We start from the raw sequence: 22,406 nt of genomic DNA, 5'->3' as shown, positions 1-22,406 counted from the left end.
CTCCTTAGTCCCTGCAACGAATTGCAAATATGAGAACCACAGGCGGTATCTAATACCCAAGTAGAAATTTGACTTAGTGACATATTAACTTCGATCATGAACATACCTGAATCAGAAGCGGTAGTCTCACTACCCTTCTTCTTCTTCAATTCTGCAAGGTAAACCTTGCAGTTCCTCTTCCAGTGCCCCACCTTGTTACAGTGAAAGCAAACAGCTTTGCTCTTGGGGTCTTCAGCTTTTGGTGGAACCGGATTTTTCTCACCTACTTTCTTCTTCTTGGAAGGGTTCTTCTTCCTTTTCTTAAGATTGGAACCTTCACCAATTAGAAGAACAGAACTCTTCTTAGGGGGAAAATTCGATTCCGCAGTCTTCAACATGTTGTGGAGTTCAGGCAGGCTGACATCCAGCTTATTCATGTGAAAGTTTACAACAAACTGCGAGAACGAACTCGGAAGTGATTGCAAGACCAAGTCTTGGCTCAGCTCCCCATCCATGGCAAAACCTAGTTGTCCAAGACGTTCAATCAAATTGATCATCTTAAGTACATGGTCATTCACAGATGATCCCTCAGACATCCTACAACCGAACAGCTCCTTCGATATCTCATATCAAGTTGTCCTCCCTGCCACATCATACAACTCTTGTAGATGCATATGGATAGTGTGAGCATCCATATGCTCATGTTGCTTCTGTAGCTCAATGTTCATGGAAGCTAGCATGATGCATTAAACAACATTTGCATCATCTATCCACTTATGATACACAACATGTTCATCATTATGTGCATCGCTAGCAGGTTCAGTAGGCTTAGGTGAGTCAAGCACATATTCCAGCTTCTCAACCCTGAGAACAATTCTCAAGTTTCGAAGCCAGTCAGCAAAATTAGGACCAGTCAACTTGTGAGCATCTAGTATACTCCGGAGTGATAGTGCAGAAGACATAACGAATATAGTAAATCTGTAAATGATGAACACATAACAACACTTAGCAAATATTCAATTTTATTTCAAAACACTATATGAATCGGGTCTTTATTCATAAGTGGCTCCCACTAGTTTATCTAATTTATACAACCCCTAAGTGAAAATTAAGCATTCATAATGCTAGTGGAAATAGGGATCCTACATTCCATCACACAACCTCGGCTATAGCATGAAACGTCATGTGATGTTCAATAGGCAGTAAACTTTTGTCAATTACATCTTATGTTATTCCCTAATAAAACTTTAGCCTCTCGAATAATTGAGTCACGGCGGTAGCACGACAAACTCAATATTCTAAGTCAAGTCTAACCCAACATTTCGTACAATTGAATCAGTCTCCAATGGCCCACGGCTGTAGCACGTAACGACATTTAGATTCTAATTCAATGTACACATCTTTATGTAATAGACAAGTATTTCTTATTTCGAAATCAAAGCCCTCGGCTGTAGCACGAAACGACAATGATTTAAAAATAAGAACTACTTTCTACCATGTTGGAAGGCTTTGACCGACACAAGCTCGTTGTGTCATTGGCCAATTACTATTTGATATTATTTAATTTTAGAGGGATTATATTATTTTACAATAATAAACATATTATAAAGAGATTCTTCCTTTTAAATTAAATATTTCAAATCAATAATCGATAATCAGATGATTCCCAGATCGGGGGAGCATTGTCAAGAGGCGTCACTTAATACCCCTTTCTTACAGATAGAAATATGCTTTTGACAGAATCATCCTTTCTCTCAATATTGAAAATTCATATTTAATAACGTGTTTCATAAACACAAGAATCTCATGATTGTATTCATAATATTATTGTTAAGGCAAGAAACGATTCCTATTCTAGATTTTCTAGAGCACGCCTTATATTGATTTAAGTTCACCTAAATCTATCATCGCATGGTAAACATAGGCATGTATCTCATATATAAAATTAAATAAACAAGTAAATGTAAATTACAATAAAGTAAATGTGTTTGGTTATGGGCCCATCCTATGTGATCTTTAGCAAGCTCATGATAAAGATCAAGGTCAATCTAATATGGTGATGGAAATAATACAACTACTTATTACATAAGTCTTCTTCTTTGTTTAGACTTCTTGTATGCCTCGTCTTCTTTTTTGTATCACCTCCATTGGATAGCCTTCTTGAGTCTTCAATTACATTACATGATTGAAAGTAAAACTAATCTAATGAACTTACAAGAATAACTCGAGTTACATTCGAGATTTATGATTACAAAGATTGACGACATGCAAGTCGTATTTAAAACCAAAACCAAAACCATTACACTAAGTTCGAAAGGCCTTAACCATCCACCATGCTCATACAACACATAAAAAGCATGTTAAAACACATAATCTGATCTTAACATATCATATTATCCATGATCTAATCATAAAAGGAAAATATGACAAAAATCAGAAAAATCAGAATCAAATTAGAAAAACAAGAATCACTGTTTACGGGCAGTAAACGACGTCAAACGCCTTACAGACGAGTCGTTGATAGCTTTTACTATCAGTTTTGTTCAGACGCTCGTTTACCTATGAAATAGGGTATTCGTTTGCGTAAATCAGACACCAGACCCAGATTTCAGCAAATCTGCAGCAGTCAATTCAGAATCCGTATCTAATATGATTTTCATAATTAGAACAAACATAAATCATGTATATATCAGTATATATACAGATTACATAATCATCTAATGATTATACAACTCACATGAATATCATATATTCAAAACCATACATATATAAACATATTATTTCAACATCAAATCATGGCGAATCACGTACATGTTCATATGTCGAAAATGGTTAAACACATAAAAGAATTAAAAACTTTTCGCAAGTCGCTCTGATGTCATTGAAGGGTTTTAGCACATAAACGCAACGAAAACGTAAATTTAAATCTTTAAAAAAAATGAAACCCTCTGCAGGATCCATGCGAAAAAAAAAATAATTCGTAGTTCAGTATGTTTACCTTAAGAAGCTTTACGTTAATGGAAAGATGGAGGTCTTTAATAGCGATCCAAGAATGATGAACGGAAATCCCTAGCAGCTGCTCCTCAAGTGTGAAGCACTCCACCTGTATCCACCAAGAGTACAATGTGATGGAGGAGGAAGAGGTTGAGAAAATTAGTTGTCTCCCTCTTGTTCTACTTTAGAATTAGGGTTAATTATTTGGGTTTGAGGCAAATAAGGTTTATAATAGTATATTTATAGGCAAAATTTTCAGTTGAAAATTTTCCATAAAATATTATTATTATTAACCCTTTAATTGATTATTCTTATTAACCAATTAACTAATAATTAAAACACCTTTTAATCATTAATCATTTTTCTAAACACTTTAGAAAAATAATTATCTCACTTGATTTAATTTCTAAAATTAAATTCTTAATTAATAATATTAAGAATTAATTAAATCTCATTTAATCAATTATTAAATCTGCTAATTAATTATTTATTTCACAAATAAATAATTACCAGCCATTATTAAATAATTCCTCCACCATTTAATCATTCTCTTTTATGGTGTGACCCTGTAGGTTCAATATTAAGCCGGTAGTAGAAATAAATAAAAACAAAACTATTTTATCATTATTTATATAAATTCTCTAATTCATTAAATATGATTAATTAATAAATTAATCATATTTATTCTACATCGTGAGGGATACTTCTCAGCATATCGCGACTATCCGGATAATACGAATTCACTGCTTAGAATACCAAGAACCTATTCAGTGAGTAGTTACCGTACAATCAATTCCTTCTACCCCGCAATGTCACGATTAAATACAAGGCATAGAACTTATGTCAAGCCTATCTTATTTAATCATTTGTTTTCCCATTCACTATGCTTAGTTCTATTTAATGTAAATTAGAAACTCCTTTCTAATTTCATTCACTCTGGCTAGAGATTCCTGAACTAGCATAAGTGGATCAGCATTGAACTTTCTCTTCCTTCACCGGAAGGAGTAGATCCTTTATTGATCATACACTATCTTCGTGTACAAATTCCTATACTCAGTAGAGCCCTTATAATTGTCCCTGCAGACTAAGAACTAAACTAAAACATAGTTCAGTGTACACAAGATGACTATGATAACCTCAAGTCTAAGGATACTTGTACAACTATCACTATGTGAACAACTGCTGACACGTGAGTGAACTCCATCAGTTGTTCAGTTGTGTGAGTAATGTTCAGTGAACTTATTCTATAATAAGCACCTACATACTAGCTATAGTGTCACCACACAAATGTCTATGAGAACAGGCATCCTTCATAATGAAGCAAGCATAGTATGTACCGATCTTTGCGGATTACTAATTACCAGTTAGTAATCCTACGACCAGGAAATATTTAAGTTTAGAGTTATCATCCTTTAGGTCTCATTATTATGATATCATCATAATCCATAAAAAGCTTTACCCTAAACTATGGTATATCTTATTTAAACACTTAAATAGATAAAGCCCGCAATAAAACCAAAATAATTCTTTTATTAATATCAATGAAATCAAAACAGATTACATAAAAGTTATTCCTAAATCATCATACATGATTGGATTTAGGACACATCTCTTTCAGAGGTATGGAGCAAAAATTGAGGCGGCCCCTTTTTGGATTTCTTTTCATAATTTGTCCCTATAGATTTATGAAATTGCAATCGCGTCCATTCAGGGTCGTCCGGAAGTGAATCGGAGCTGAAACGAATGGAACTCGGTTTCCGAATAATCCTCATAGGGGGTAGTACACGAGGTATGGAGCAAAAATTGAGGCGGACCGTTTTTTGGATTTCATTTCATAATTTGCCCCTTTGGATTTATGAAATTGCATTCGCGTCCATTCGGGGTCGTCCGGAAGTGAATCGGAGCTGAAACGAATGGAACTCGATTTCCGAATAATCCTCGTAGGGGGTAGTACACGAGGTATGGAGCAAAAATTGAGACGGCCCATTTTTTGGATATATTTCCATAATTTGTCCCTATGGATTTATGTAATTGCATTCGCATCCATTCGGGGTCGTCCGAAAGTGAATCGGAGCTGAAACGAATGGAACTCGGTTTCCGAATAATCCTCGTAGGGGAAGTACACGAGGTATGGAGCAAAAATTGAGGCGGCCCATTTTTTGGATATCTTTTCATAATTTGTCCCTATAGATTTATGAAATTACATTCGCGTCCATTCGGGGTCGTCCGGAAGTGAATCGGAGCTGAAACGAATGGAACTCGGTTTCCGAATAATTCTCGTAGGGAGTAGTACACGAGGTATGGAGCAAAAATTGATGCGGCCTGTTTTTTGGATTTCTTTTCATAATTTGTCCTTATGCATTTATGAAATTGCATTCGCGTCCATTCGGGGTCGTCCGGAAGTGAATCCGAACTGAAATGAATGGAACTCGGTTTCCGAATAATTCTCGTATGGGGTAGTACACGAGGTATGGAGCAAAAATTGAGGCATCCCGTTTTTTGAATATCTTTTCATAATTTTTTCCTATGGATTTATGAAATTGCATTCGCGCTACTCTTGCCTTCGATTTTATGGATAAGATCTTATCCTTATGCCACCTGATCTGCGATGTGGTTTGATTGTCAAGTAATTGAAGAACTTCGTAGTCATCTTCCACTGCTTCCCATAAATCATTTGTCTCTAGATGGGCCTCCATTCTTGCTGCCTAAACATGATAACCTTCATCATTGAAAATTGGAGACCAATTTGTTGGAATTATATAAAAAACTCAGGAACTGATAAATGCATAAGAGAATAACATAATTTCTTTGCAAGGACTTAATGTTATTGAATGGATAGAATTAGTATTAATACACCAATAATTCTAACTGTTATGCTAAAACTAAGGCTGCAACTTCCTAATCTTCCTGAAACGGTCTACAACTACCTAAATTTCCTGAACAATAGTAACTGCTACTAGATTCTGTAACCACTTATTTATTAACATTTATATAACTAAGAGATAAAATAAATATCTGAAAATGCAGCATCACATTCTTGCCCCCGCTAAAGCAAATTTCAACAATTCTCATAAATATCAGCTTACGTACAACAAACTAGATGGTAACAAACCACTTCATGCCTTGTCAGTTTGCATATGTTAGTACGAATAATCATTTAACATGAACTACACATTGATTATTATTTCATTTTGAACATATGGAATAGCTGCTATAGATTGCTAGGGACAACTGATCGTCATTTTTATATTTTATTTTTATAATGGACAAAAGCTAGCCTAGCTCATCTACTATGATGCTTTTGAAGTGAAAGTTCATTAGAAACTTTTTCAGCCTTTCTTAAATCCTGAAGCTGTTCTAGTACTTTCACCACTTGATTCATCTCAGGTCTTAACTTTGGATCTGTTGAGAGGCATTTGTTTGCCAGGGTACCAGCCTTGAATGCTGCTCCTACCGTGTAATGGCCTCCAATACGCCCATCCATGATGTGCATGACTTTCCGTTTGCTGGTAAGATAAGGTTTAGCCCATGGAACAAGGTTTTGTTCTCCTGCTGGACGGTTCTTGTCAACTACTCTTCTCCCTGTCAGTATTTCAAGAAGAACTACTCCAAAGCTGTAAATGTCACTCTTCGCAGTTAGATGACCTTCATAACAGATGGAACTTGGAATTAGAAGAGAATGCAACAAAATAAGGCCTCCTTCTATAATTTTTAGTTAAAAGGTGAACAAAAAATGTAGAAAATTTAACACCTTACTAGTTCACTAGTCACCTTGTTTTATTTTCTTGTTTCCTCACTGTGTCTTTGTACTAGTAACTTATCTTGAATGTACACGGGGTTAATTTTGACCTACTTCAGGTTTTTGGTATATATGGGTTGTTGAGGTGGTCAGCTAGCAATCCCATTACAAGAATAGCTCAGGTACTCGACCAAAATCAGTCGGGACATGGTTTTTTAAGAGTCTCCTTGGTATAAATGGCCTTGCCATCCAAGTATCCGGCAGAACCTGGTCGGTTATTAAATGGTCGGATTTACATGGCACTGACCGTCTATGTACATGTCCAGCATGCTGATGTGTTACAAAAGTAAACGACCACAGAAGGCAGATCTAGTATGAAGGTATTCAGGAATTGGTTGTTATGCTAATTATTAGATAATTAGTATATAATTACTAGTTTATAACCGTGTCATGCTTCTTTAATATATAATATATTTTTATATATAATTACATTAGTATCAATAATAACATAATAATTATTATTATTTAATTATTTACATGTATCATTTAGAACCACTAATATTAATTCTAAGTTTTAGTATTATTAAGGGGAGAATTCGAACCTTGGGTTTCTCGTAGAATAGTCTAATTAAAAAATAAATTTACATTGTTGAGAGGATGTTGAGTTTTAGGTTGAATATATATAATAACTTAAATTGAGATTATCCTTTTTAGTATAAATTTAACGGATCTTATTTAGGGCATGTTTGGGTGATGTCAAATAAGTGACTTATTGGCTTATTGACTTTTACGCTGTGTTTGGTTCAACGGAGGGGAGAGATGGGGAGGAATTTTAATAGAGGGAAGGGAAGGGAAGGGGAGGGAAAGGATATAATATTAATTCTATTTGGTTGAAGGAAGGGAGGGGAGGGGAATTAACTCATTTTTATATTTGGTAAGCAAGGGGAAGGGAGGGGTTTATAATTAAAATTACATATAAGTCCTTTAGGATATATGTAAGTGTTAAGAAGGTGTAAGGTCATTTTTGTCAATAAAATTTCTCCCCTCCAAAAAACCCCAAATTGGGAGGAAACAAAATAAGTCCATAAGGGATTTTGGGCCCCTTCATTTCCCTCCCCTCCCCTCTACTCTAAAAATATGAACCAAACACATTTTTTATTGCAGGAACCTTCCCCTCCCCTCCCCTCTATTTTCTTCCAACCAAAGAGGGGCTTAAGCCCGTACTTATCGACGCACAACTTATATAAATTGTTGAATTTACAACTTATAAGTTGATAAATTGAATGTTAGTGATGACGTATTTTTTCTTTAACTTATTTTGATTTTATATTTTTTTTTAATTTTAGTTTCAAAATATATGCTTATAAATGTTATTTAAATTTAAAATTCACGAATTAAGATATTTGTATTTTAAAATTATTTATTTTAGGTCATTTAAGTAAAAAAATTCTGACATATAAGTAATTAAATTATCCAAACATATTTTAAATTATAACTTACTTATTTTAAAATTTACCAAACGGGCAGGTTTTCTTTTCCTCCTATGAAATACGCTTGTAGGTATTACTTTAAAAGGAAATTACCAAAAGTATATATATACTATTGGATGCAAAATTTAATTACCAATATTTTTGCATCAACAAAGACATATTGATAGGGATAAATAAATTATGATTGTATAATTAAATACTGCATTAATTGTACAAACTGTGGGCTGCTAGGCCCAATAAAAAGATATATGATACTCAGACCAGAAAGGTTAAGCCTGATGGACCAGATCAGGCCTGATGGAATAAAAAAGGCCCAAAAGCCCTGATTATTAATTAATTTCATAATTAATTAATAAGGGACAAATCAGATGTTGAAAAGAGTCCCGATAAGGATATAAATCCTTGGAGATTAGCCTCAAGGGGACCTAAAAGGATAAGGAATCAGTTTCCTACTACCTAGGACTCCAAAGTCCATTCTAATTATGAGACTTGCCCACCAAGTCTCCTATACCAAGTCCAATTCAAGGACTCCCAACATCTATATAAGGGGTCTCACCCCCACCAATCAGAACTACGTTTTTTGGCTTGATTCTCTAATTCACAGAGATACGTAGGTATCTCGTAAAGGCAGATTGAGTCACGAAATACGAGAGCAGCCATTAAAGGCCTTGAGCTCCCGAATCTTAGTATTAAATACAGCAAGTAATAACCTTAGTTTTTTATCCATAACATTTGGCGCCGTCTGTGGGAAAACGCAACAACAACCATGGCGAGAACACGGAGAACAATTGGAGCTCTAGAGGAAGGAACACCATCAGAGACAACCCAGGTGATTTTATCAACCATGGAGGTTCCTCCCCATTCAACTTATGCATCTACTCAGGGAGAAGCCCAGACAGGGGCAACTCAACCTCAGCCACAAGGGACAACTCCCCCAACTATTCAAGGTACGAATCCTCAAGTTCAACAAGTACATATACCTATGAATTCTCGACCCATCGGGTATGAATATTCAACTGTTGTTACTACTAACCCCCCTTATGGGATGCCCCTTCGCCCTGAGGTTGGAGGAAGCGGATATGCTGGGCGAGGCGAAGCACGAGGGCAGTCACCCCCCTATATACGAGGTTTGGGTCCTATTCCTGAGGATTGGGAATTTTCTGGTCCTTATACTGAGAGAGACTCCGAATCTTCGGATGATGAAGTGGCCCCGAGAAGGAGGCGTCCTGGAAAAGAGCCAATCGCCGATGGAAGGCAACGCCCCCAAAGCACCCCAGGGGCGAATCCCCAAGAAGTGCAGGAAAGGATCAGGGCTCATGAGGCTGAAATCCAAAGGTTGAGGCGTGATTTGGAGGCTCACCAGGCCACCAGATCCCAGATACCTCCTAGGGGGAGAAATCCTCCTCCTATCATAGACCTGGATGGTCTGGTAAGAAGAAGGGCTGTTGTCCCAAGAACTGATCCAAGCAATCTTCTTCCCCTTGGAGATCCTGATGATCCAACTCCACCCTTCACAGAAGAGATAATGAATGCCCATATCTCAAGGAAATTCAAGATGCCCACTATCAAAGCCTATGATGGCACGGGAGACCCCGCTAATCATGTTAGGACATTCTCTAATGCACTGCTGCTGCAACCCGTGAATGATGTTATAAAGTGTCGGGCCTTCCCTCAAATCCTGTCGGGTATGGCTCAAAGATGGTACAGTCGCCTGCCCCCAAATTCTATCGGATCGTTCAGAGAATTAAGTCAGGCTTTTATTAAGCAATTCATCAGTGGAAGAGTCCATGAGAAAAGTTCAGCATCCCTTATGAGTCTTGTGCAGGGAGCTAAGGAATCCTTGAGAGATTACCTGAATCGTTTTACAAAGGAGGCTTTAAAAGTCCCAGACCTTGATGATAAGGTAGCCATGATAGCACTACAACAAGGAACCAGGGATGAGTTTTTCAAGATGTCCTTGGCCAAACGTCCCCCTGAAAACATGTTGCAACTCCAAGAGAGAGCAGGGAAGTATATCAAGGTTGAAGAAAGCATGAGGAAGACCATAGTAAGTAATGAGCCCACTGGAGGCAAGAAGCGAAAAACTGATTTGGAATATATTGCAAAGGACAAATATCCTAGAACCGAGCAAAACCCTGATTTAAACCCCAAGAAGGGAGGACCTGGGCAAAAGTTCACTGAATACGCTAAGCTTAATGCTCCTAGAAGTCAGATTTTGATGGAGATTGAGAAAGACAGAGATGTTCGCTGGCCTAAGCCCTTGAAGGCTGATCCCGCCAAGCTAGATAAGAGCAAGTATTGCAGGTTTCACAAAGATATTGGCCATGACACCGATGAGTGTAGGCAATTGAAAGATGAAATTGAGTTCCTCATTCGAAAAGGAAGATTGAACAAATACACTGGAGAAGGAGGGGATAGGAATAATAATAGAAGGAAGAACTTTGAGGATCGTAGGAGGGACCAAGACGATCAGGGGCGAAACCTCCAGCCTAGAGGACCAGTTATAAACACCATTTATGGAGGGCCGAGACCTCGAGGGCCTGTGATAAACACAATCTTTGGAGGTCCAACTGCTGCTGGATTGTCCAAAAATTCCAGAAAGGCATATACTAGAGAGGTTATGCATATTGTTGGAGAAGCCCCGAAGAGGGCCAGGACAGAAGTAACATTGGCTTTTGATGATTCCGACCTAGAGGGTGTGAAGTTTCCCCATGACGACCCGCTGGTCATAACACCAATAATAGGAAATAGCCCGGTTAAGAGGGTCCTTGTGGATAATGGTGCTTCTGTGGATATCTTGCTCCACGACACCTTTCTAAGGATGGGGTATAACGACTCCCAGTTGACACCAACCAACATGCCGATATATGGATTTGCTGGAGTAGAATGTCCTATGGAAGGGATAATCAAATTGCCAACCACCATAGGTACGGAGCCAAGGCAAGCAACGCAGATGCTGGATTTCGTGGTGGTAAAGGCTAGTTCAACTTATAATGCTATCATGGGGAGAACAGGGATACATGCCTTCAAGGCAGTCCCCTCTTCCTACCATTCAGTCATGAAGTTTCCCACCCGAAACGGGATTGGAGAAGAGAGAGGAGATCAAAAAATGGCTAGAAGCTGTTATGTGGCCTCTTTGAGGGCAGATGGGGTCGGGGGGCAGGTTCTTCCTATTGAAGATATGGATGTTCGAGAAAATGATGAGAATAGAGGAAGGCCAGCAGAAGAATTGGTTTCGGTTCCTTTAGACCCCGAGAATCCTGAGAGGACGACTTTCATTGGAGCCACATTAGAGGAGCCCCTTAGAGGGAAGTTAGTGAAATTTTTGCAAGAAAATAGTGATGTGTTTGCATGGTCAGCAGCTGATATGCCAGGCATAGACCCGGAGTTAATTACTCACAAGCTAAACGTAGATCCAAGCCGGAAGACAGTGAAACAAAAGAAAAGAAATTTTGCCCCGGAAAGACAAGAGGCTATAAAGCAGGAAGTGGAAAAGCTCTTAGAGGCTGGTTTCATTGAGGAGATTCAATTTCCGGAGTGGTTAGCAAACCCTGTAATGGTGAAGAAGGCTAATGGAAAGTGGAGGATGTGTATAGACTTTACTGATCTGAATGATGCATGCCCCAAAGACTGTTTTCCGCTGCCTAGAATTGATACTTTGATTGATGCCACTGCTGGACATGAGATGCTGAGTTTCATGGATGGGTTTAGCGGATACAACCAGATCAAAATGCATAAGGATGACATTCCAAAGGTATCATTTATCACTGACTTTGGTGTTTATTGTTATCTTGTTATGGCATTTGGTCTCAAGAATGCAGGAGCCACCTATCAAAGGTTGGTGAATAGAATTTTTAAGGATCTTATTGGTAAGACTATGGAAGTCTATGTTGATGACATGTTAGTCAAGAGTCTAGTAAAGACTGATCATATAGCCCATTTAAGGGAAGCTTTTGAGGTCCTGAGGTACCACAAGATGATATTGAATCCGACGAAGTGTGCTTTCGGAGTAGGATCTGGAAAATTCTTGGGACTGATGGTCTCAAAGAGGGGAATTGAGGCTAACCCGGATAAGATAAAGGCGATCCTGGACATGGAACCACCAAAAACTGTTAAGGATGTTCAGAAGCTTACAGGAAGGGTTGCTGCGCTAGGACGATTCATCTCCAAGTCGGGGGACAAGTGTTTGTCATTCTTCAAATTGCTAAAAAGCATCAAAGACTTTGTATGGAGTGAGGAAAACCAGAAGGCATTTGAAGAGTTAAAGAAGTATATGGCCCAGGCCCCGTTGTTGGCCAAGCCAGTTCTGAGTGAAATTTTATTCTTGTACTTGGCTGTTTCAGAAAGCGCCTTGAGCGCGGTGTTGGTTAAGGAAGAACTGAAAGTCCAGAAACACGTATACTATGTCAGCAAAATTTTGCATGGTGCTGAGTTGAATTATTCAACTATAGAGAAATTCGCTTTAGCCCTGGTAATGGCTTCAAGAAAGCTGCGTCCTTATTTTCAAGCTCACCAGATTGAAGTGCTAACAAATCAGCCACTGAGAAATATCATTCACAGTCCCAAGGCAAGTGGGAGATTGATTAAGTGGGCAATAGAGTTGGGAGAGTTTGATCTCAAGTATAAGCCACGTACGGCTATAAAAGCCCAGGCATTAGCTGACTTCGTGGTGGAATGTACCATACCCAACCAAGAAGTCGGGGGGCAGGAAGATACCATACCTCAAGACAAGGGAGTCGACAATGGGGACAGGGAGAAGGATGATAAGGAGAAAGAATATTGGGTTCTCTATTTTGATGGAGCATCAAAAACAAATTCCAGTGGAGCAGGGTTGGTTTTGCAAAGCCCTGATGGGTTCTTAATTGAGTATGCTATGAAGCTAGATTTTCCAACCACAAACAATGAGGCAGAGTATGAAGCCCTGATAGCTGGCCTTGGTCTAGCTGGGACACTTAGAGTCAAAAACTTAAAGGTCCGTGGAGACTCGAAGCTGATCATATCCCAGGTAAAGGGAGAATTTGAGGCAAGGGATGATACGATGGCTAAGTATGTCCGCCTAGTAAGGGCTGTGATGACCCAATTTAATGAATGTCATGTTGAACACATTCCAAGGGAAGAAAATGTTAAGGCAGATGCGCTATCAAAGTTCGCTTTGTCTGAGATTGAAGAAAGTTCAGGAAGTGTGTACTTCCGTGTTTTGAAGACACGAAGCATAGATGTTAAGCTAGTGGCTCCCATAGGCTTGGGGACGTCATGGATTGATCCCATCAAGGCTCACATTCAGACCGGTTGGTTGCCAAGTGATGCAACTGAAGCACGGAAGTTAACTGTTCGGGCACTAAGGTACTCTTTGATAGATGGGATTCTTTACAAAAGATCTTTCGTGGTTCCCTACTTGAGGTGTCTCAGGCCCGATGAGGCACGCTTGGCTCTTGAAGAAGTGCATGAAGGTATTTGTGGACAACACTTGGGGGGCAGGGCCTTGGCTCATAAGATAACTCGTTTAGGCTTCTATTGGCCAGAAATGATGGCTGATACCAAAGAATATGTGAAGAAGTGTGATCGCTGTCAGAAGCATGCACCAGTTGTTAGACAACCCCCCGAGATGCTGACCTCTATCAGCTCGCCTATTCCCTTTGCCATGTGGGGGATGGATATTCTAGGGCCTTTTCCTATGGCCACGGCACAAAGGAAATTTCTGATTGTAGCCATTGATTATTTCACCAAGTGGATCGAAGCCAAACCCTTGGCCAAAATCACAACTAAGCAGGTTGCACAATTCCTGTGGGAAAACATTATGTGCCGATATGGAATTCCCCGTATCCTCGTCACTGACAATGGAACACAATTCAACAATGAGGAATTCAAGAAGTATTGTGAAAAAAATGAAATTGAGTTACGATTCACCTCTGTGGCTCACCCGCAAGCCAATGGGCAAGCAGAGGTAGCAAATCGGATAATCCTGGATGGACTAAAGAAGAGGATTGAGAAGTCAAGAAATAATTGGGTGGATGAGATACTTCCAATATTATGGGCCTATAGGACTATCTGTAGAGTCACGACAAGAGCAACTCCTTTCATGTTGGCATATGGGGCAGAAGCAGTAGTTCCCGTGGAGATATCGCATTCCTCTCCAAGGATTCAGACTTTCAATGCTGTAGAAAATGAGGAAGGGCAGAGGTTAGCCCTGGATCTAATTGATGAAGTGCGAGATGAGGCACATGCAAAGATAGTAGAATATCAGAAAAAGGCTTCATTCTATTACAACCTAAGGGTTAAAGAGAGATTTTTCAAACAAGGAGATCTAGTCTTGAGAAAAATAGAGGCTTCAGGTGTTGGACAGAAAGGAAAGCTTGCCCCGAATTGGGAAGGGCCGTACAGAGTCAAGAGCGTTCAGGGTAGAGGAACCTACAAGCTGGAAACTATGGAAGGTTTTGAAGTCCCGAGGACCTGGCACGCACAAAACCTGAAGGTTTACTACGTGTAAGATAGGTGAAGTACGATTCTCACTTGTCATTGACAAGTAGGTTTAAAAGCACCTTGAAGCTTTGCTTGCATAGGATTTTATATATTCCAGTAGAATTTACATTGTCTAGTTATTGTTGATTAGGGTCGAACCCATGCTATGTAAGGTTTTGGAAAACCAGACTTCATATTAAAGAGTTTGAAATAATTTCTATCTAAGGATGTTTAAAGTTCAAATGCGTATTAAGATTGTAAAGTTAAACAGAAAGAGGCAAGAAAAGCAACATATAAAATATAACCCCGAAGGGTAACAAGTTTAGATATGAATAAAGTTCAAAAAGAAGATATACAAAAAGTTAGGCCTTGGAAGGCTGAGATTCCTCAGAACCACTATCCGAAGTCTCCTCGGAAGTCTCAGTCGTTTCTTCGGACGTCTCGGTTGTCCCCTCCGAAGTCCCTGTAGAATTTCCCTCTGCAGAAGATGTTGGCTGTTGAGGCGCTGCTTTTGAAGGCTCTTCCACCCTGGCCTTCTTAGCGACAGGCTCAAACTCCTCTTCGGAAGAATCTTCCTCCTCTCCATCCTTGATCATAACAGCAAGCTTCTCGGTAACACCTCCAAGCTCTGGAACCCGCACAGGGCAAGGAAAGGGGGACTGCTCAAGGACCTCTGGAAACTCATCCTGGATGGCCTCCACAGCAGCATCCCAGCCCTCTTTATAGCTAACTGGGTGAAGAAGGGCATCATGCTCCACCATCAAGTCCTTGAATTCTTGGGTGTCCATCCAGCCATCAAAGGCTTTGTCCTTCTGCGCCTTCAGAATGACATTTTCGGCCCGGGCCGTCTCTAGGTCAGAAGTGGAAGAGGCCAGTTGAGCTTCAAGGGCCTCTATTTTTTGGTTGGCCTCTTCCAACTTCTTGTTGGCATCTTCCAGGCCAACCTTCCAAGCTTTAGCTTGGTGAATTGCCCCCTGGAAATGGGCGTTAGCCTGCAAGAGAAACAGCGAAAGTTCAGAAAAGAAACGTGGAAAAATAAGTAAGAAGGGCATAAGTAAAGGACGTACCGTCGCCAGAGCCTGGGCTCCAAATAGCTCATTCCCCTCTAAGTCCTGTTGAAGGATAAAATCTTGATAGTCCACCGGGGAGATGGAATGCTTAGACCATTCCTTGGACAGCGCCGTGCTGCCCACGATAGAGTCCTTGCCCCGGATCCCCCAGGCAGGTTGAAAATAGGCCCCTGACCTCTGCTTGGTGCGCAAAACTTGGCTGGGGCCTTCCTCGCTTGGCTCCATTGCCTGAAGGAGGAACTCAGGGAAGTGATCACCAAGTCGAGGGTTTTTAAAGACCTTCCCAGCCCTCTTCATCCTGGTTGTCTCCAGGTCCTTCGGCTTGGTAGCCTCCTCAATCTTCTCAGCCACTGCAACAAACAAAGTCAGTTGAAAATCAATGAAATAAAAGTGCAGAAAATAAAGGAGATAAGAAAGGGAACTTACTTTTCTTATTAACGGGCGAAAGGCCGTGTTCTACCAGGACGGTCTCCCGAATAAGGTCCCAACAATGGGAAGTGCCGTTGTCTTGCGTAAGGAGGTTGAAACCTCTAGCCTCCTCCTCAGACAAAGTTATGTCATTTGGGCTCCCGTCCACGGCCAGCCCAAAGGATGATCGAAACAAGGAGCCCCAATCTCCACCTTTCCAAATAACAAACAAAAAATCTTTCTTCCACCCCAAGTTGTTGTCAGGGATGGACTTCCCATTCATGATATGGGGGATAGTGGGGCGCTGGTTGATAGAAACCCAACCCGGACTTTTATCAGGGCTGTTTTTGAACTGAAAAATCTTCCTGAAGACAGCAACAGAAGTGGGGACGTTGTGCTTGGCGCATTGCGACAGATAGCACAGAATCAACCTCCAGGAATTAGGGGGAAGTTGGCAAGGGCTGATGCCCACATCAGCCAGTAGCAAAGGAATGAATGGATGAAAAGGGAGTCTAATACCTGCCCTTAGAGTGTCCCTATAGACGCATAGCGCGTCCTTCTTCCACTGACAGGCCCTGTCGGCCGGACCCGCAAGAACCAGCTTAAAAGGCTCCTTGATTTTGAAGCAGCTGCTCAACTTTTCCAGCTCCTTGGGATCCCGTAAAGCACTAATATGATCGTGCGCGTCCAGATGCGCATCATACGGATACTCGTCCCCTCGAGTGTTGATCATGTCGATTAAGGAAGTATACCTCGATCGAATAGGAAAATCGTTGGACTTTCTAGCCACGTTCATCTTGGCCAAGCGAGTCATTCTTTTGTTAGCCATCTGAAAAAAGTAAGGAGCATGTAAATAGGCTATCTTAAAATGGCACACAAAGGAGAAATAGACACGAAAAGCAAAGGGAGGAATCTTACCTGAAGAAGCGCTCTTGAAAAAGGCTTTGAGCTCCGACTTGCTGTTATTCCTCTGAGAATCTTAGCAGGAAAATAAAGAAGAAAACTAAGAAATGAGAAAGTGAGGAGTAATAGCCTTTCCTCATTCCTTTATATAAGAGGAAAAGGAAGTTAAAGAGACGAAAAGCCCATTGAGAACAAAAGCCCATAGGAAAATGCCCAGAAAAAAGAATATTCCAGAATATTCCTAGGAATTCTAGAGCATTCTTAACAGGGTATATTAAGCCCAGATCAATAAAAGAGGCCCAATAAGATTTGAAAAGAGGCCCAACAAGATTTGAAAAGAGGCCCAACAAGATTTGAAAAGGCCCAATAAAAGAGGCCCAATAAGATTAGGAAGAGCCCAATAATAAAGGCTCAGTAAAATTTAATAAGGCCCAACAAAAAAGGCCAGGCCCAAATCCAATTAGGATTTGGAAAATACAATACCCTAAATTAAAGCTAAATAAAGAAGGCTAGTGGAAGACCAGGAACCAGGTCGAAATCCAGGTCGTGAATCCTGCCCGAAATCTTTCGAGCAGACACCCGAAAATAACGGGTAAAAAAGACCAGAATCCAGGTCGAATTTAGGGGGTAGTACACGTACTCGGTTTTCGAATAATCCTCGTAGGGGGTAGTACACGAGGTGTGGAGAAAAAATTGAGGTAGCCCATTTTTTATATATCTTTTCATAATTTTTCCCTATGGATTTATGAAATTGCATTCGCGTCCATTCGGGGTCGTCCGGAAGTGAATCGGAGCTGAAACGAATGGAACTCGGTTTCCAAATAATCCTCGTAGGGGGTACACGAGGTACGGAGCAAAAATTGAGGCGGCCCCTTTTTTTGATTTCTTTTCATAATTTGTCCCTATGGATTTATAAAATTGCATTCGCGTCCATTCGGGGTCGTCGGGAAGTGAATCGGAGCTGAAACAAATGGAACTCGGTTTCCAAATAATCCTCGTAGGGGGTACACGAGGTACGGAGCAAAAATTGAGGCGGCCCCTTTTTTTGATTTCTATTCATAATTTGTCCCAATGGATTTATGAAATTGCATTCGCGTCCATTCAGGGTCGTCCGGAAGTGAAACGGAGCTGAAGCAAATGGAACTCGGTTTCTGAATAATCCTCATAGGGGGTAGTACACGAGGTATGGGGCAAAAATTGAGGCGACCCATTTTTTGAATATCTTTTCATAATTTGTCCCTATAGATTTACGAAATTGCATTCGCGTCCATTTGGGGTCGTCCGTAAGTGAATCGGAGCTGAAACGAATGGAACTCGGTTTCCGAATAATCCTCGTAGGGGGTAGTACACGAGGTATGGAGCAAAAATTGAGGCGGCCACTTTTTTGGATATATTTTCATAATTTATCCCAATGTATTTATGAAATTTCATTCGCGTCCATTCGAGGTCGTCCGGAAGTGAATCGGAGCTGAAACGAATGGAACTCGGTTTCCGAATAATCCTCGTAGGGGGGTAGTACACGAGGTATGGAGCAAAAATTGAGGCGGCCCGTTTTCTTGATTTCTCTTCATAAATTATCCTTATGGATTTATGAAATTGTATTCGCGTCCATTCGGCGTCGTCCGGAAGTGGATCGGAGCTGAAACGAATGGAACTCGGTTTTCGAATAATCCTCGCAAGGGGTGGTACACGAGGTATGGAGCAAAAATTGAGGCATCCCCTTTTTTTGATTTCTTTTCATATTGTCCCTATGGATTTATCAAATTGCATTCGCGTCCATTCGGGGTCGTCCGAAAGTGAATCGGAGTTGAAACGAATGGAACTCGGTTTCCGAATAATCCTCGTAGGGAGTAGTACACGAGGTATGGAGCAAAAATTGAGGCGGCCCATTTTTTGGATATAATTTCATAATTTTTCCCTATGGATTTATGAAATTGCATTTGGGTCCATTCAGGGTCGTCCGGAAGTGAATCGGAGCTGAAACGAATGGAACTCCGTTTCCGAATAATCCTCGTAGGGGGTAGTACACGAGGTATGGAGCAAAAATTGAGGCAGCCCCTTTTTTGGATTTCTTTTCATAATTTGCCCCTATGGATTTATTAAATTGCATTCACGTCCATTCGGGATCGTCCTGAAGTGAATCGGAGCTGAAATGAATGGAACTCGGTTTCCGAATAATCCTCGTAGGGGGTAGTACACGAGGTATGGAGCAAAAATTGAGGCAGCCGCTTTTTTGGATTTATTTTCATAATTTGTCCCTATGGATTTATGAAAGTGCATTCGCGTCCATTCGGGGTCGTCCGGAAGTGAATCGGAGCTCAAACGAATGGAACTCGGTTTCTGAATAATCCTCGTAGGGGGTAGTACACGAGGTATGGAGCAAAAATTGAGGTGGCCCGTTTTTTGAATATCTTTTCATAATTTGTCCCTATGGATTAATGAAATTGCACTTGCGTCCATTCATGGTCGTCCGGAAGTGAATCGGAGCTGAAACGAATGGAACTCGGTTTCCAAATAATCCTCGTAGGGGGTACACGAGGTACGGAGCAAAAATTGAGGCGGCCCCTTTTTTTGATTTCTTTTCATAATTTGTCCCTATGGATTTATGAAATTGCATTCGCGTCCATTCGGGGTCGTCGGGAAATGAATCGGAGCTGAAACAAATGGAACTCGGTTTCCAAATAATCCTCGTAGGGGGTACACGAGGTACGGAGCAAAAATTGAGGTGGCCCCTTTTTTTGATTTCTATTCATAATTTGTCCCAATGGATTTATGAAATTGCATTCGCGTCCATTCAGGGTCGTCCGGAAGTGAAACGGAGCTGAAGCAAATGGAACTCGGTTTCTGAATAATCCTCATAGGGGGTAGTACACGAGGTATGGGGCAAAAATTGAGGCGACCCATTTTTTGAATATCTTTTCATAATTTGTCCCTATAGATTTACGAAATTGCATTCGCGTCCATTTGGGGTCGTCCGTAAGTAAATCGGAGCTGAAACGAATGGAACTCGGTTTCCGAATAATCCTCGTAGGGGGTAGTACACGAGGTATGGAGCAAAAATTGAGGCGGCCACTTTTTTGGATATATTTTCATAATTTATCCCAATGTATTTATGAAATTTCATTCGCGTCCATTCGAGGTCGTCCGGAAGTAAATCGGAGCTGAAACGAATGGAACTCGGTTTCCGAATAATCCTCGTAGGGGGGTAGTACACGAGGTATGGAGCAAAAATTGAGGCGGCCCGTTTTCTTGATTTCTCTTCATAAATTATCCTTATGGATTTATGAAATTGTATTCGCGTCCATTCGGGGTCGTCCGGAAGTGGATCGGAGCTGAAACGAATGGAACTCGGTTTTCGAATAATCCTCGCAACGGGTGGTACACGAGGTATGGAGCAAAAATTGAGGCATCCCCTTTTTTTGATTTCTTTTCATATTGTCCCTATGGATTTATCAAATTGCATTCGCGTCCATTCGGGGTCGTCCGAAAGTGAATCGGAGTTGAAACGAATGGAACTCCGTTTCCGAATAATCCTCGTAGGGGGTAGTACACGAGGTATGGAGCAAAAATTGTGGCAGCCCCTTTTTTGGATTTCTTTTCATAATTTGTCCCTATAATTTATTAAATTGCATTCGCGTCCATTCGGGGTCGTCCGGAAGTGAATCGGAGCTGAAACGAATGGAACTCGGTTTCCGAATAATCCTCGTAGGGGGTAGTACACGAGGTATGGAGCAAAAATTGAGGCAGCTGCTTTTTTGGATTTCTTTTCATAATTTGTCCTTATGGATTTATGAAATTGCATTCGCGTCCATTCGGGGTCGTCCGGAAGTGAATCGGAGCTCAAACGAATGGAACTCGGTTTCTGAATAATCCTCGTAGGGGGTAGTACACGAGGTATGGAGCAAAAATTGAGGCGGCCCGTTTTTTGAATATCTTTTCATAATTTGTCCCTATGGATTTACGAAATTGCACTCGCGTCCATTCGAGGTCGTCCGGAAGTGAATCGAAGCTGAAACGAATGGAACTCGGTTTCAAATTAATCCTCGTAGGGGTAGTACACGAGGTATGGAGCAAAAATTGAGGCGGCCCCTTTTTAAATTTTTTTTCATAATTTTTCCCAATGGATTTATGAAATTGAATTCGCGTTCATTCAGGGTCGTCCGGAAGTGAATCGGAGCTGAAACGAATGGAACTCGGTTTTCGAATAATCCTCGTAAGGGGTAGTACACGAGGTATGGAGCAAAAATTGAGGTGGCCCTTTTTTGGATTTCTTTTCATAATTTGTCCCTATGGATTTATGAAATTGCATTCGCATCCATTCGGGGTCGTCGGGAAGTGAATCGGAGCTGAAACAAATGGAACTCGGTTTCCAAATAATCCTCGTAGGGGGTACACGAGGTATGGAGCAAAAATTGAGGCGGCCCGTTTTCTTGATTTCTTTTCATAAATTGTCCTTATGGATTTATGAAATTGTATTCGCGTCCATTCGGGGTCGTCCGAAAGTGGATCGGAGCTGAAACGAATGGAACTCTGTTTCCGAATAATCCTCACAAGGGGTGGTACACGAGGTATGGAGCAAAAATTGAGGCATCCCCTTTTTTTTATTTCTTTTCATATTGTCCCTATGGATTTATCAAATTGCATTCGCGTCCATTCGGGGTCGTCCGGAAGTGAATCGGAGTTGAAACGAATGGAACTCGGTTTCCGAATAATCCTCGTAGGGGGTAGTACACGAGGTATGGAGCAAAAATTGAGGCGGCCCATTTTTTGGATATAATTTCATAATTTTTCCCTATGGATTTATGAAATTGCATTTGCGTCTATTCAGGGTCGTCCGGAAGTGAATCGGAGCTGAAACGAATGGAACTCGGTTTCCGAATAATCCTCGTAGGGGGTAGTACACGAGGTATGGAGCAAAAATTTAGGCAACCCCTTTTTTGGATTTCTTTTCATAATTTGTCCCTATGGATTTATCAAATTGCATTCGCGTCCATTTGGGGTCGTCCGGAAGTGAATCGGAGCTGAAACGAATGGAACTCGGTTTCCGAATAATCCTCGTAAGGGGTAGTACACGAGGTATGGAGCAAAAATTGAGGTGGCCCTTTTTTGGATTTCTTTTCATAATTTGTCCCTATGGATTTATGAAATTGCATTCGCGTCCATTCGGGGTCGTCGGGAAGTGAATCGGAACTGAAACAAATGGAACTAGGTTTCCAAATAATCCTCGTAGGGGGTACACGAGGTACGGAGCAAAAATTGAGGCGGCCCCTTTTTTTGATTTCTTTTCATAATTTGTCCCAATGGATTTATGAACTTGCATTCGCGTCCATTCAGGGTCGTCCGGAAGTGAATCGGAGCTGAAGC

The 22,406-nt window shown here is 40.8% G+C and overlaps 2 protein-coding genes across 2 annotated transcripts; both read right to left on the bottom strand.

The window, feature by feature from the left end:
* Positions 1-5,976: 5,976 nt before the first annotated feature.
* LOC141696623 (uncharacterized) lies at positions 5,977-15,713 on the bottom strand. Its single transcript, XM_074500740.1, has 2 exons — positions 15,018-15,713; positions 5,977-6,618 (listed from the first exon to the last, which is right to left on the bottom strand). Exon 1 carries the CDS (start codon positions 15,711-15,713, stop codon positions 15,024-15,026), a length of 690 nt encoding a protein of 229 aa, XP_074356841.1. The 3' UTR covers positions 5,977-6,618; positions 15,018-15,023.
* Positions 6,257-7,032, bottom strand: LOC141696624 (receptor-like cytoplasmic kinase 176). Its single transcript, XM_074500741.1, has 2 exons — positions 7,020-7,032; positions 6,257-6,618 (listed from the first exon to the last, which is right to left on the bottom strand). Exons 1-2 carry the CDS (start codon positions 7,030-7,032, stop codon positions 6,257-6,259), a joined length of 375 nt encoding a protein of 124 aa, XP_074356842.1.
* Positions 15,714-22,406: the final 6,693 nt, after the last annotated feature.

This window comes from Apium graveolens, chromosome 11 (assembly GCF_009905375.1).
Source record: "Apium graveolens cultivar Ventura chromosome 11, ASM990537v1, whole genome shotgun sequence".
NCBI classification, from domain to species: Eukaryota; Viridiplantae; Streptophyta; class Magnoliopsida; order Apiales; family Apiaceae; genus Apium; species Apium graveolens.
This window is presented reverse-complemented; position numbering and strand designations above follow the sequence as displayed.